The 13,861-nt window shown below is 39.2% G+C and overlaps 1 protein-coding gene across 1 annotated transcript in view; it reads right to left on the bottom strand.

Annotated features, from left to right (window-relative positions):
- eml1 (EMAP like 1) overlaps positions 1-3,169 on the bottom strand; it is an 85,953-nt gene extending 82,784 nt beyond the window's left edge. The window contains exon 1 of the mRNA XM_036594235.1: positions 3,000-3,169. Coding sequence (XP_036450128.1) covers positions 3,000-3,030 — 31 coding nt within the window. The 5' untranslated portion in view covers positions 3,031-3,169. The remainder of the gene's footprint in view (positions 1-2,999) is intronic.
- Between the last annotated feature and the right edge of the window lie 10,692 nt (positions 3,170-13,861).

The following is a 13,861-nucleotide window of genomic DNA, read 5'->3' as shown; positions in this document are numbered from 1 at the left end:
CATAAAGCTGTATAGCACCACCTTGTGGTGCACATAAGGTAATAATGGGTCTTTTTTATAATTATATGATTCCCTAACATTATCTATGATCACTTCCTTAACTCCTCAAAATCTGCTAAATTATAAGAGTTACACCATACAATACAATAAACATAGAATTAAAACAGATTCATCTCATGCTGTTCATCTCAAGATATAACTGCTTTACGCGTGTGAAGCCTGAGGCTTACTTACTCAGCACCAAACAATATTCAGCACCAAACAATATTCAGCACCAAACAATACTGCTCCTGTTATACCAGCTTATATAAAGCGGATTGATTAAAATATGAGCTTCATCAAACAAAGACGTTCTTCGCAGGACAGGATGGGACAAATCATGGTCCCACTGTGTAGCACTGCACACTCAGCGATGATTTATTGATTACACGTTGCATGACTAAGCAAAGACCATGTAAGTCCTCTTGGGAGACTGAACAAAAATAGAATGGACCACAGTACACTTCATAATATGCCTCAAAAGGCCTCAGCCACAAACTCACAGCTTTTCGTATGTATTCTACTATGTTATTAATGAATTCAGCCAGATGCCGTATGACATCCAGAAGGAACTCTTTTGCTAATGGCCTCAATAATATGAATATTTGCTTTTTCCTAATTGTCCCTTCACTGCTCACTCGTTCATATCTGGCCATATGAGCTGAATAGATTGTGAATATGAGGCCATAAACATAAATGTCCCCCATTTACCTAATGAAACCATTTTGCTCCAGCTGTAAACTCCAGAAAGCTTGGCTAAGGCCTAAATGACAAAGACAAGAAGGCCTTTGGTGATAGTGTGATTATGTAAAGTCAAAGCCTCAAACTATTCGGGGAGTCATACATTTAGCACGCCATCATAAAGCGGTAGAAATTCCCAAAACACTGATGTGCCAAGAATGTAATAATATCAATGACACAAGTAAACTGGGAGCTTCATAAACAGGCCTTAGCTCAAAATATCATTACATAAACATATGACATCATTACTTGAACACATTTTTTGGAAATATCATTGGCACAAATATCATACTAGTGCTTATGTCAACATTTGCACTGGTTTTGTTCTCCCAAATGCACTCAAACGACAGCATCCCTACAATCTTATTTCTTTTAGATGTATCAAAAAAAAATTGAATTTTGTCAAACATATCACACTGTAGATTCCATGACAACAACACCCAGGCAGTGTATTAAAGGATTGCTTCAGCATCTGCCCACAGGCTTCTATCATGTATTTCATGTCAACAGTTTTGTCTGTTCTTCAACTAAGTACAGGACGCTTCAAATTATTGCCTGTGGTAATTGACCATATGGTACAGACACGACACAAGCTTAGGTTGAACAATGTTAGCTATTCCTTTGAGCAAAAAATGATCAGGGAGTTCATAGTACCAGCCAGGCTATGCTAATCTACAGCTCCAGAGGAACAGTTATATTTATGGCCTGCCGCACTATATACAATATATTATTACAATACAGTATTCACACTAGTGAATGAGCCAGTGTGAGTATGGGTTAAATGCTTCAACACACTGTAGAAACTGTATTTCAGTTTCATAAATAGTTTTACACATTAAATAATCCACCATGAAATAACCCTCATGCCTCGAGCAGTGTGATGGTGAATTTGGGGGACTGAAGACAAATCCCCTTCCAAGGGGCAGGAGACCTGATGGGTTTCAAGGGCAAATGTATGAGGCATGGTCTTGTTAAAATAGCACACAGGGGACTCACACATACACATAACAATAAATGTGCATTACAATAGATGGAGACAAAAGTCATTAATCTCAGGAGGATATAAAAAAGTTCTGTCTGTTCGTGATTCAGTTCATTTCTATTTATGATACAGTATGATACAATCAAAGTCAAACAGAATAGAATAGAATGGAATCTATTTGACTTAAAAAGATAGCTTGGCTGCCTTTAACTTTTGAGTTCTTCATAGTTCTAATACTACGTTAATAGATAAATGATCAACTCAAAAGTTAATAGATAAATGATCAATGTGTTTCATTTTACTTAACTTCAAATAATATGTGAATAAAATGAAACACATTGATCATTTATCTATTAACCTTTGAGTTCTTCATAGTTCTAATACTAAGTTAATAGATAAATGATCAACGTGTTTCATTTTATTCACATATTATTTGAAGTTAAGTAAAGTAAAACTTAACCCAAGTTAACTACAGTGTAGAGCAGAATAGAATAGAATAGAATAGAATAATGCATGGACATAAACATCACAGAATAGAATAGAATAGAATAGAATAGAATAGAATAGAATAGAATAGAATAGAATAGTGTTGCAGGAGAGGAAAACTGGTCTGTCCCACACTCTCAGGGGCAAAGCGCAGGGAGATCTATTTATATCTGATTGTTTCTGCTGCGTTGCCAGTAAAGTCAACCTTCAGCTCTTCCCAGACCGCAGACGTTATCTGTGGGAAGCAGCCCATCCACTGCTGTGTGCTGTATTATGAGTGATTACTGACTGCAGGCCTATAAGCATAAAAAGCCTTATGGAAGGCACACAACACCACAGCACTCCAGTGATACTCAACTGAAGTTTGCCCACCAGGACTGAGAAGTGAGCTTTGAAACAAAGCTTAATATAGAGCAGATTCAGATGACCACATGCAAATAACATAGAGGCTCATGCAAACCCCCTGCTAAACTGCCTGGTGACACTAAAAGTGTCTGAGCTCTTTAAACAGTATCTTCTTCCTGTCTCATCTTTCACCCAAGTCAGTGTAAACACACACACACATAGAAACTAGAAAAATAACACTTTCTCCATCGTAAGCTGATTCTATGACAGAGATGACCACTGCAAAAGCAGCCATATAAGGCAGAAATCTCTGTGCTCCCATCAAGTAGAATATTTGCAGGATGAGCTGTCCCAGTGGAGCCCGTCCAGAAACTAGCCTGAAAGTTCCCTGACACTCCACACTCACCCGTAGCGAGTCCCTCGCAGTCTGACATCATGCACAGTGGTGGAAATCTCCCTCAAACAGGTGCCTTACTGGCAGTTCTCCAACACAAGACGCCTACAGTGAACGAACAAGCAGCTCTTTGAGACCATGAACACCATCAAACCTGCCCCAGCCAGCAGAGGACCATGGGATGCTAAGAACGCATATCAAACCCTGGTGGCCCGCCTGCTATTGGACGATAAATATGTTTACACCCCTCCCTCCTCCCTCTGGAGTGCAATCCATTTAATCTGACTGGGCCTTTTACACCAGCGAGGCACCATGCCAGAATATGAGTGCAGCAGCTCCTATTTTAATACCCATTAGACCACTCAGGCTTCCACACGGCCACAGCCGAGTGACTGAGGAGGGGAGTTTATTTTCACACTGAAAAAAGACCACTGAAAACCAAGAGTGTGCCCATTATTTCTGCTTCTGCTGAGATCTGTTGACTTTGGTGAGAAATAAAACTTTCAGTATCTTGTAAAACTCACATTCTAATCTCTTATAATCAGACACAGACTGTGTAAAGTATTTATGACTAGTTGGTTTTCAGCTGTCTCTTATATAAACTTACATAAACAAAATAGCCTACATACTTTAGAAAAGATGTTTTTTCGAGGGTTCTTTGGTGAAGAAAATGGTTCTATATAGAACCATGAACACTCAAAGAACCCTTTGCATGATTAAAGGGTTCTTTGCCTCATGAAGTGTTCTTCAGACTGCAGACTGCTGTATATGGCCCTTTTTGAAAAGGGTTCTGCTATTGTTACTATGTCAAGCCTGTAACAATAGAAGATCCCTTTTTGGTGCTGTATAGAACCCTTTTCAATACAGCACATTCCCCTTCAATCTGAAGAACACTTTCACGATACAAAGAATCCTTTAATCATGCAAACGGTTATTTGATTGTTAAATTTTTTTAAAATCTTTTTAAGTGTCTATTAAACCATATCATATCTAAATGATTCTTTGCAAGGTAAAATGGTTCTTCAGATTCATGGAGGATGTGTTGTATATGGTTCCTTGTAACACCAAAAAGGGTTCTGCTATTGTAAAGATGTCAAGCTTGTAACAGTATCAGAACCGCTTTTGGTGCCAAATAGAACTATTTTCAAAAGGCTTCTTTAACAAACCATATACAACACATTCTCCATCCATCTGAAGAATCATTTCACCATGCAAAGAACCATTTAAGCCTGAAATGGTTACATATAGATCTCATGGGTCTAAATAGAACTATTGCCTTTACTAAAGAACCTTTGAACAACCATCTTTTTTAAGTGTGTAGGCTAGTTTTAGGCTAGCAAGAAAGAAAGATATAAAATGATAAAAACCAGTATCTACATAAAATGAAAAATGTGATTTTGTATGTTATAACAAACAATAACCAAAATTTCTACTCGGGTGCTTCATTCAAACTGTTTATGTTCAAAACGACCGCCAGATGGAGCCATTGCAACAGTTCTCAAAGAAAGGCTGCGTGTCAAACGTCATTCCTTTCCAGAGACGAAATGATTCAAACCAGCTGCACTAGGCTGAGATAGACATGTCTCAGTTTAGTCCCAGAAAAGATGAAGTAAGAGCATTACACGATGTATGTAATATTTGTAAAAAGCACACCACTGCCTGTGCGCCCTGCTGTTGGTTCCTGGTTGTGTGCAATAGTCAGTAATGGTATCTTATATTTTCCTGATGGGTTGATATCACAGTGTAAAGGATTCTAAAGATTTAACAGGTGTTTTGGGACTGATTTTAGATGCAATGATGGTTTCTTATGAGATTTAAAGGTGTCCTATTTGAAGGAAACCTAGATTCCCATTCGAATTCCCATTAGAAAGTCGTGCAACCTGTAGTCTGATTCTGTTGCTTCATCTGCCTTGATCAGCCCTGTGGACAAAAACAGCACAGACCAGCATGAATTCCGTGCTGCTCTAAACTGGTTTGTGCTGGTCTGGTGCTTTTTTAGCTGGTTGAGCAGCATACCAACAGCCAAACCACCATGGAGCTTCCTGTTGTCCAATGTTGTGCAGAAACTCTCACTTGCATATCACTCGCCCTTCTGATGATACTACTGCTGCACAGAATCCAACTATTTAATCACAGACATTGTTTCAGCTGCTTATCATTAAAATAGGCTTCTCACAGTAGTCATTGATGGTCATGGATTAAACTCTCATTTTCACTCCTAAGAGTAGTCATTGGTTTTCACTGATAACAGTTACTGGTTTTCATGGATCTATTTCTCACTGTGAGAACAGTGGTCATTGGTTATCATTGGCTAATTTAAATACTTCTGTCCAATGACAGGCTAGTTTCTGTTTTTGTTCTTGTTTTTTTTTATCTCAAAATCAAAATTCTGGGGAGTTCCTGAAAATAAACTTATTATGAAGTTGTACAGACAGTTAGGGAAAATAGACACTCCAATTCAAGTTCAGGGAAAGCTTATTGTTTAGCTGCTTCACCCACAATCAGCGAGCTTCTGTCTTTGGTATTCTTAACTAACTAGAGCTGTAGCACTGGTCTGCTTCATGCCATAGCATATTTGTAAATCTGAAAACTTGCATAATTTCCCAAGACATTCCCAACTAGATGGAATTGTTACTCATTTCTCAAACCAATGACAAAAGAGATGTGTAAAATCTCAATTAATGTGTGGATTAGCACATTATCAAACTAGTAAAGGACATTTCCAAAAGAAGAATTGTTAAACCATTTGTTGCCATAGAAGCTAGTATAAGTAAGTTAGCAAGTTAGCTAGCATAAGTAATCAAGAGTACGCTTGCAGCAAGTCAGCGCTAGAGTAGCCAGCCAACATGGGACTCCCTGAATACCAGGGGATATTTCACACGCTGTCAATAAGGTCCATACCCTGCTGACTGTATGCCACTGCTGGTCCACCCTCAGACCACCCAGATTATTGTTCTGCACATTTTGAATGCACATTTTGAATGCACATAGCACACTTTTATTTTGAAAAATAAACTAAGAAAAAAAAAGCCCAGCTTTGCTGTTAGTAGGCCAACAGTGGCCCACTATTCTCAAGTATATGGGTGCTGCAACACTGTTAGAGGTCAACAGTGAGTAACGTTTGTTTACTTGAGCTTTTACTGTAACGGTTGTCAGTTGGGAGCCACTAAGTATTGACAGTTAGGGAGTACGACAACTAATCAGTTGATTTGGACACCTTAGGCGTAGTTTATAGTTGCATACAGTGACCAAAAAGGCAATTAAAATGTTAATTGTAATTATTTATCATCATCATTTTAATGTGTTTGCTAATATTGCCTATATGTACTCTGTGAATGGTAGGTTTGAGGTGGGCTGCTTTACAATGGAGTATGGTCTTTTTCAGGTTTGGTCACTCCTTTGCCTCTGTGTGTTCTCCATGTGTTAAACAGAATCAAGTTAATCAACATTCTGCCTTCACCAGTTATCAAGAGAAAAGTAGGCCTATTTGTCAAGCCATGGTAGATTGTTCAAATGGTTTTGTAGTATAGATTACCTTTGCTTTGGTCCCTGACTCAGCAGCACAGCCTGTAAGAAGTCCATGTGGAATTGGAGTGATTCACAGGGCTCTCAGGCCTGTGGACTTGGCTCTCTCCCTAGGCTCTGCAGGACACCCACAGACCCTCTGGGACCCCTACCTCCATGGCTCACTTTGATCCTCAGCCCCTGTTTGCAGGAGAGCTTACAGAGGAACTCACTTTCTCCAAACGTAACCTCTCCCCAACCTCTCAGCAGTAACCCACCCCCACCCCCATTCCCACCCCCATAGCCCCACTGACTTTAGGCCAGGCTGCACTGTTTTCTGTGTGCAATCACTGAAAATTACTTTCACTCCCTAATACACTCCCAAAACACACAAGACCGGTGCCTATTTTCACAAATTGATCATAAAACGTCTAACACCCCAGCTGGTCTTAGCTTGATGGGCTTTATGTTGCCAACAGGGACTTGGACCAGCCAACTTTCATTCCAAACGGGTCTGACCACAATGACTCATTAGTGCATGTGGTAGTCAAGGCATGTAAAATGCAAAATTTCCATTTAATTGGCATTCTTGAAAGGATCTGCCAGACCTAATGGTGTGGGCTAATGAACTCTTAATGGTGACGTATTTAACAGCCTCCTGAATGATTCCTTAACTGTTTTATGGCCATTGAGGCAGACTGCTAATTACAGTATAGACTTCAGTTTTAGTGGCAGTATCTCAGGTTTCTGTGTTAATGGTGATAATGAGATTGCTGTACGCATTTAGGATGTCTGATCTCAGTTGTCCACAAGCCACATAAATAGGTAACAATTTAGAAGATGTTTGATGTGGCACATACAGTAAATAGGTGGGGCAAACTGTTTCACTGTAGTACTTCACATTTGGAACATCTGGATTGACTTAGTCTTGTCAAAAACACCGTAGTCAATGCCAAGCTTTGTTTCGGCTAAAGGTTTATTTAGTCAGATTTATTTAATTTCACTGTAGTCACCTTTCTGGACTCTGTGTAGGTCATTGTAGTCCAAAAGCACCACCTACACTGTTAGAAATAAAGGTTCTGTGCAGTTTTTTTATTCATCAAGGTACAAACAATGTAAATGTACCTTCAAAAGTACAACAGTGGTTTTAAGGTCCAATTATGTACCTTAAATAAGCTTTTCTTAGTGGAAAAGTATATGTAGTATATTTTTATAATCTAATGTTTTAAAACAGAACAATAAAATAAAAAGCCTGGAGACGAGACGGGGTGTGTGTGGAGTCCATACAAGAAAATATAATTTCAATGGATTATAGTACAGTTATATTTCCAGACCAAAGATATTTAGATGTACCCTTGAGGGTACCACACAGGTGACGAGGGGTACCGCCCCAGTGACAAGTTCGTACCTTTTTTTCTGTATTTGAACCATTAGAAATCTGAAACACCATTAGCAGATGGAAATTAGCTAGTCGCTAACTCTAGTCCCTGACAAAATAAACTATAAACCTCATATGTGAGTTGATAATAGAGGCTGTCCAAGTTCTTATCAGAATCTTAGTCATTTCTAGAGTGGACTACTTGTCTCCCTAGTGGCCAGTCTTCCATCATATGCTGCTGCTCTACCAACTGTCCAGAACTTGTCTGCTCTCCAGATCTATAATTAGGACTGAAAGATGAATTGTTTTTGCATCAAAATCACAGTTTGAAATAGCTGCAATTTCAGTTGGGGTCTATATTACCAACAAGTTTTAAGTGGGAAAAAATAGTCTAAGACAATCACAATTTAAGTCACAATTGCAATGCTGGTCAGGGAAATCGTAATGGGATTCCCTGTAAGGATCTAATACAAAATTTGGGCCTCACTTTCCAAGCCTCAAAGAGCTCAGCTCCATGTTTCCTCCAAACCATAGTTCAGGTCAGTGTAGTAACTCAAATCTTTTATTTCAGGATGCTGGACAAATCCATGCTTAAGATTTAAACATGCTTGCGAGGCATAAGCTCGCTGCTTTATTGTCCTCAGCCAGTGGTGGCATATGAGCTTTCCTGTCAGCCCTGAATTCATTCTGTTGTGGACTTCAGACTCATCTCTTCAAGCTGATCCTTCACCAGCTCTGATTTATGAATCATTTATAGCCCAATCTCTACCTGCTGCGTCTTCAGCATATGGTCGATTACAACAGACAATAATTTTCATGCATTTCTCTCTACTTAGTAAGCTCATTGACTCAAAACACACTTTTAGAAGATAATGTGCTGGTGTTGAAATAGCTTTCCATTGCCTCCTATTATAAATATGGCTTGAGTCAACAGATTTTCTGTTCTTTTACTAAATGAGTCTACACAACTTTGAAACTGTTAAAATGGGCTCAAAATAAGAATAAACTATGGAACACTGATGACTGTGTATTCATTGTTTTATCCCTAAAGTAACCAAGAACAACTATAATAATTCTTATTTTTGAATTTTTATTTTAGAGATTTTTTGTCGTGTTGTGCAAGACAAACAGCATGTCACAGCAGTGACTTCACAGATACTGGAGTATTATTTTTATGTGAAATGACTATTTGATAGTTGTTTTTCAGTGTAGATTGTAATATACACTCACTGAGCACTTTATTAGGAACACTATACTAATACTGGGCTGTGCCATTCAAGTGATGATTGATAGGTATTTATAGGTCTAAAATGTGCCAAGAAAACATTCCCCACACCATTACACCACGTCCACCTGCCTGGACTGTTGACACAAGGCAGTTTGGGTCCATGGATTCATGCTATTGGTGCAACATTCTGACCCTACTACCTGTGTTCCTCAGCAGAAATCAAGATTCATCAGACCAGGGTACATTTTTTTCAGTCTTCAACTGCACAGTTTTGGTGAGTCTGTGCCCACTGCTGCCTCAGTGTTCTGTTCTTGGCTGACAGAAGTGGATCCTGATGTATTCCTCTGCTGTTGTAGCCCATCTGCCTCAAGTTGATGCTTTTCTACTCATTACATATGTACAGTGGTTAAATTAGTTACTATAGCTTTTTTCTGTCAGCCCTGGCCATTCTCAGTTGAACTGTCTCATAAACAAGAGCAGAACTGCTGCTCTCTGTGTGATTTTTCTTTATTGTACCTTTTTGACTAAACTCTAGAGACAGTTGTGTGTGAAAATCCCAGGAGATCTGCAGTTGTAGAAATACTCAAACCAGCCTGTCTGGCACCAACAATCATTCCATGGTCAAAATACAGAAACATAAAATGCCAAAAGAATGATATATGGATATCTTAAAAAGGAATAACTAACCCCTGAGAAGTCCATAGTTACCAAAATCTCTTTTTATATTTCTTGTAAATTTGACAGTTTGATATTTTGCAAAAAAAAAATATTGGGTCAGTGGTGCCATGAACATTAAGAGATTTTAAAATTGAAATAAAAAAAACAAATGCAATATTTGTACTTTGTACGTACAATGTGATTTTGAAACTTCAGGTTCAGTGGACTATATCTTAGATAAGCTCAGCTTTTAATAATTTGGTCAGCAGTATTAAGGTCAGTGGTGTTACAACTTTACTAATGTTTAATAAGTCAAGTGGTCTTTATTGTCATTCCTCAAAATAACTTACGTACATTAGAACATATTATCATTCTTCAGACCCCATGGTGCAACACACAACAGCAGCACAAGGAATGAGTGTATGGAGTGCAGATACACAACAGTGTGAGACGAGTGCAGAAAATACAAAAAAATACAGCAGACAGTAAATATACAGAACAATAAATACATATGATAATACATACCAGACAATCTATTTGACTGGGCAACATACATATGTATATATACACATAATGTACATATGTACACATGGACTGGCATTAAAGTAGCATGTGAGTGCAAACATTGTCAACCATAAACTGTATAGAAAGAGGTCTCATAAAGGGGTGTGTGAGTCTATAGTGGACATTGGAAAGGGTCTAGATTAGTCCAGGTGGATTCAGTGCATTCAGTAATCAGAAGCTGTTGCAGAGTCTGGAGGTGGTGGAATGGATGCTCCGGTACCTTCTGCCAGATGGTCCATAAGAGGGGTGGAAGGGGTGGTCCACAATGCTGGAAGCCTTCTGGATGCAGCACTTGTGGTAGGAGGTGTCGATGATGGGTAAAGACGCCTCGATGATCTTCTCAGCTGTCCTCATGATCTGCTGTGGGTTCCTTTGGTTGGTGGACAGTGTAGTTCTCATACCAGACAGTGAGGCTGGTCAGGACACTCTCTATAGTCTCCCTGTAGAATGTCATGAGAATGAAAGGGGGATAAATATCACAGACTACAGTAAACTCTTGCATTACATATCAGCATTTGTAGCCCATTTGCCACTGCAATAGCAGAATGACCTACACAGGAAATGGGCTATTGTCTGTGGTAATTGACTATATATTAGGTAAAAAAAAAAACCAGTGGAATATTCATTTAACCCCTTTAAAATCCCAGCCTTCTTACATACTAAGGCTTATTATGAATGAATCCTTTCAGATGCTTTACCTTCTAATACACACATATTTTTTGTAAGAGCTTTGGATAAGATTGTCTGCCAAATGACTACAAGTAAATGTAGATGACCTCATTGAAATGTGAATTGGATTATATTTGTATGAAATGAGACATGCCAATAAAGTCATCACACTAAATCAAAATGCCCAGTAAGCAGCCCATTTAAAGGTACAAAAAAACTCCCTGCAGCGCAGTAAGCATGTTGAGCCTGCTGAGAGGCAGCCGTAAACCAGTCACGAGGTTACCAGACTTTTGGAAACAAAAGGCAGAGCTAGCTTTGATTTCTCCAGCAGCTACTGCCACAGGACCAGACTTTCAGTTCTCTAGGCCCTTCACCCCTCCCCCAGTCTCCGGTCCACAGGCCACCTCTGCCTGCCCTGTCCAGCCCTGGGGCAGAAGTAAGGGCCAGCCAGACGGAAGATGATTTACAGAAGCTGTGTGTCAGGCCATGGCGCTGGAATGAAGTCCTGGTGGACCCACCATGATGAATGAGCAGGGTTGTTTGAGGAGGAGGAGGGGGGAAAAGAGAAGCGGGGGTTACCTTCAAACAAAAAAGCTGATCCATGAGTAAACTCTGATGTGGTGGCAGTGTGTTCAGGGATCACAAGACTTTAATTTAAGATTCTGGATGCCTCTTAAACCCTAAAACTACAAGGGCCTGCATGCGCACCCACACTCCAGGTGACCTATTCATGCTCCACTTACAAACGTGTCTAAATGCCTAAATTTACAATGTGTTATTAAAAGCGAATTCCAATGACTGTTCAAAGTTTCTGCATGAATCAATGGTTAAGATTTCAACAAAGTCATTCAGAGTGTTTTGTGATGAAGTGCTCATTCTAGAGAAACCGAGTCAGTGATGGTGACAAGAACCAGAAATCTGAAGAGTTTAATGCTGTTATGTGAAATAGTTACAGATATGCTGTCTGATACCTGAGACACTGTTTTTTTTTTTTAGCACAGTTTTGCGATGGTGGTTTTGGGTGGTAAATAAAATGGCTTATATTTGCATTATAGACAATGAATCATGATTTTGTTTACATTTTAACAATCGGATGATGCAGAAATTGTTGAGAATAGGTGGAATTCCCCTTTTATTTCCATTAATATGCTTTTTGTATGTGTGTGAAAGAGATAATAATGTTAGGATAAATCAGACTTAGTTACTTTTGTCATGTAACCAAGCGAATGTTAGCATGGCGGCTAAGTTGTTGTCACTACTTTCAGTTAGCTAAAACAGTTGAACTTGGTAGCATAGCATTTTTAAACGTAAACACAATGTCAAACTGCACAGCTAAAAAAACTTTAGTGATTCTATATGTTAAATTTTTTGACATATTTTTGGCTGGAATTGAGCTACAATTCCTCATCAGGCTAAAATGGGCTTTTTGACAATGTTCTGTAAAGCTCGGCCACCTTGCAGCAGAAAGAATGCATTGAAGAGCATAAACTGGTCAATTCCTTGCTCTCATAACTATATGACTAACAATTAGCCTCATAGTATATAATATATTACTACGATTAGCTTGTAGTAATGGAATAATAAGTCTTAAGATTAATGACTAAATAATGAGCCTCAGTTTGAGGGGTTAAAGCACATTAATCCTCAGCTTTACTGTGAAGGAGGCTTACAATGAAAGCATAGCATTAACACTGCTGTTAGCGCATGCTACAACTACTATTACACTCTGAAATGTTTCTTTATGCTAAGTTACACTTGCACTTGATCAAGTTAGGACAACAATCTTATAATTTAATAACCAGATGCTCTATGTACTTTTTATCAAGTAAAGACAGGATTATTGCTCTCAAGTTTAGATGTGAGGAGAGAATTCATTAGCATTCTTCAACAGTAAAATTCATTTTGCTAGCATAGACTGTAATTAGCTAAGTGGTTTGAGCCAGTAGTCAGACAGAGAAGTCCACTGTTTGCCCCTTAGGAAGAAGTTCTTTGCTTTTTTGTGTCCCAAGAGCAGCTAGAAACAACAGTGTCCAGAGGGCACTAATGCCCCTCAACGCGTTTCCAAGCCGACAGCACTGGCTTGTTTTTGCCTCCATATCATTTCCAGATGGAGGTTATGAATAAAAACGATGGAAACAGCTCAAGTGAAACTGGAAACTAAAGAAACAGAATGGCAGGGAGAGAGCGGGGTGCAACAACAATCCCCTTCATTACCACCCCAGCGTCCAGCTGTAGGTTTAACCTGCAGGAACAGAGCCCCACTGTGTGACCCATGGGGAAGCAGAGAAGAAAGGAACCTATATCTATGCTTCCTTGCTCTTAAAACAGCCTGACGAATTCTTAGAATATATCAAAGGTTTACAGTAAGCAAAGGGATTGTGCTTCAACCTAAAAATAACTGCAGTATAAGGTTTGGTGGGAAAAAATGAGTGGTCCAAAGTTAAGATTACGAGAACATGTTGCTTATATTTTCTTAAATTATGCTCCTGACATCGTGCTCCGAGGAAATGGATGATTTCTGTTTTCACACACACTGTATTCAGCATGGGTATGAAAAAAAAGCTGGAGCGTAACTTTGAACTTTTCTTGGACATGGCCTGTTGAATTTACAGCTGGGCCATGGGATGCATAGTTTTGCTCGCTTGGCCGAAAGCAAGCAAAAAGTCATGGCCACCATTACCCTGTCAAGGCGTGAGCCAAGATAAACACGCCTAGGTCCAGAATTTAAGCTACAGGAAAGGCAAACTACAGACCCCATTTGAAGATTGTGATATTTTTCATGTCTCTTAAGGACGTTAAGGAAAACCGCAAGAACTGGTGTCTTGACTCCATTGTAAATCATCCCAATGTTATATACCAGAACCAGAACACTTG

The sequence above is a fragment of the Colossoma macropomum genome, unplaced genomic scaffold, assembly GCF_904425465.1.
Source record: "Colossoma macropomum unplaced genomic scaffold, Colossoma_macropomum, whole genome shotgun sequence".
Classification (NCBI taxonomy): Eukaryota; Metazoa; Chordata; class Actinopteri; order Characiformes; family Serrasalmidae; genus Colossoma; species Colossoma macropomum.
Note: the sequence above shows the minus strand (reverse complement) of the source record. Positions and strands in the feature narration are given on the sequence as shown.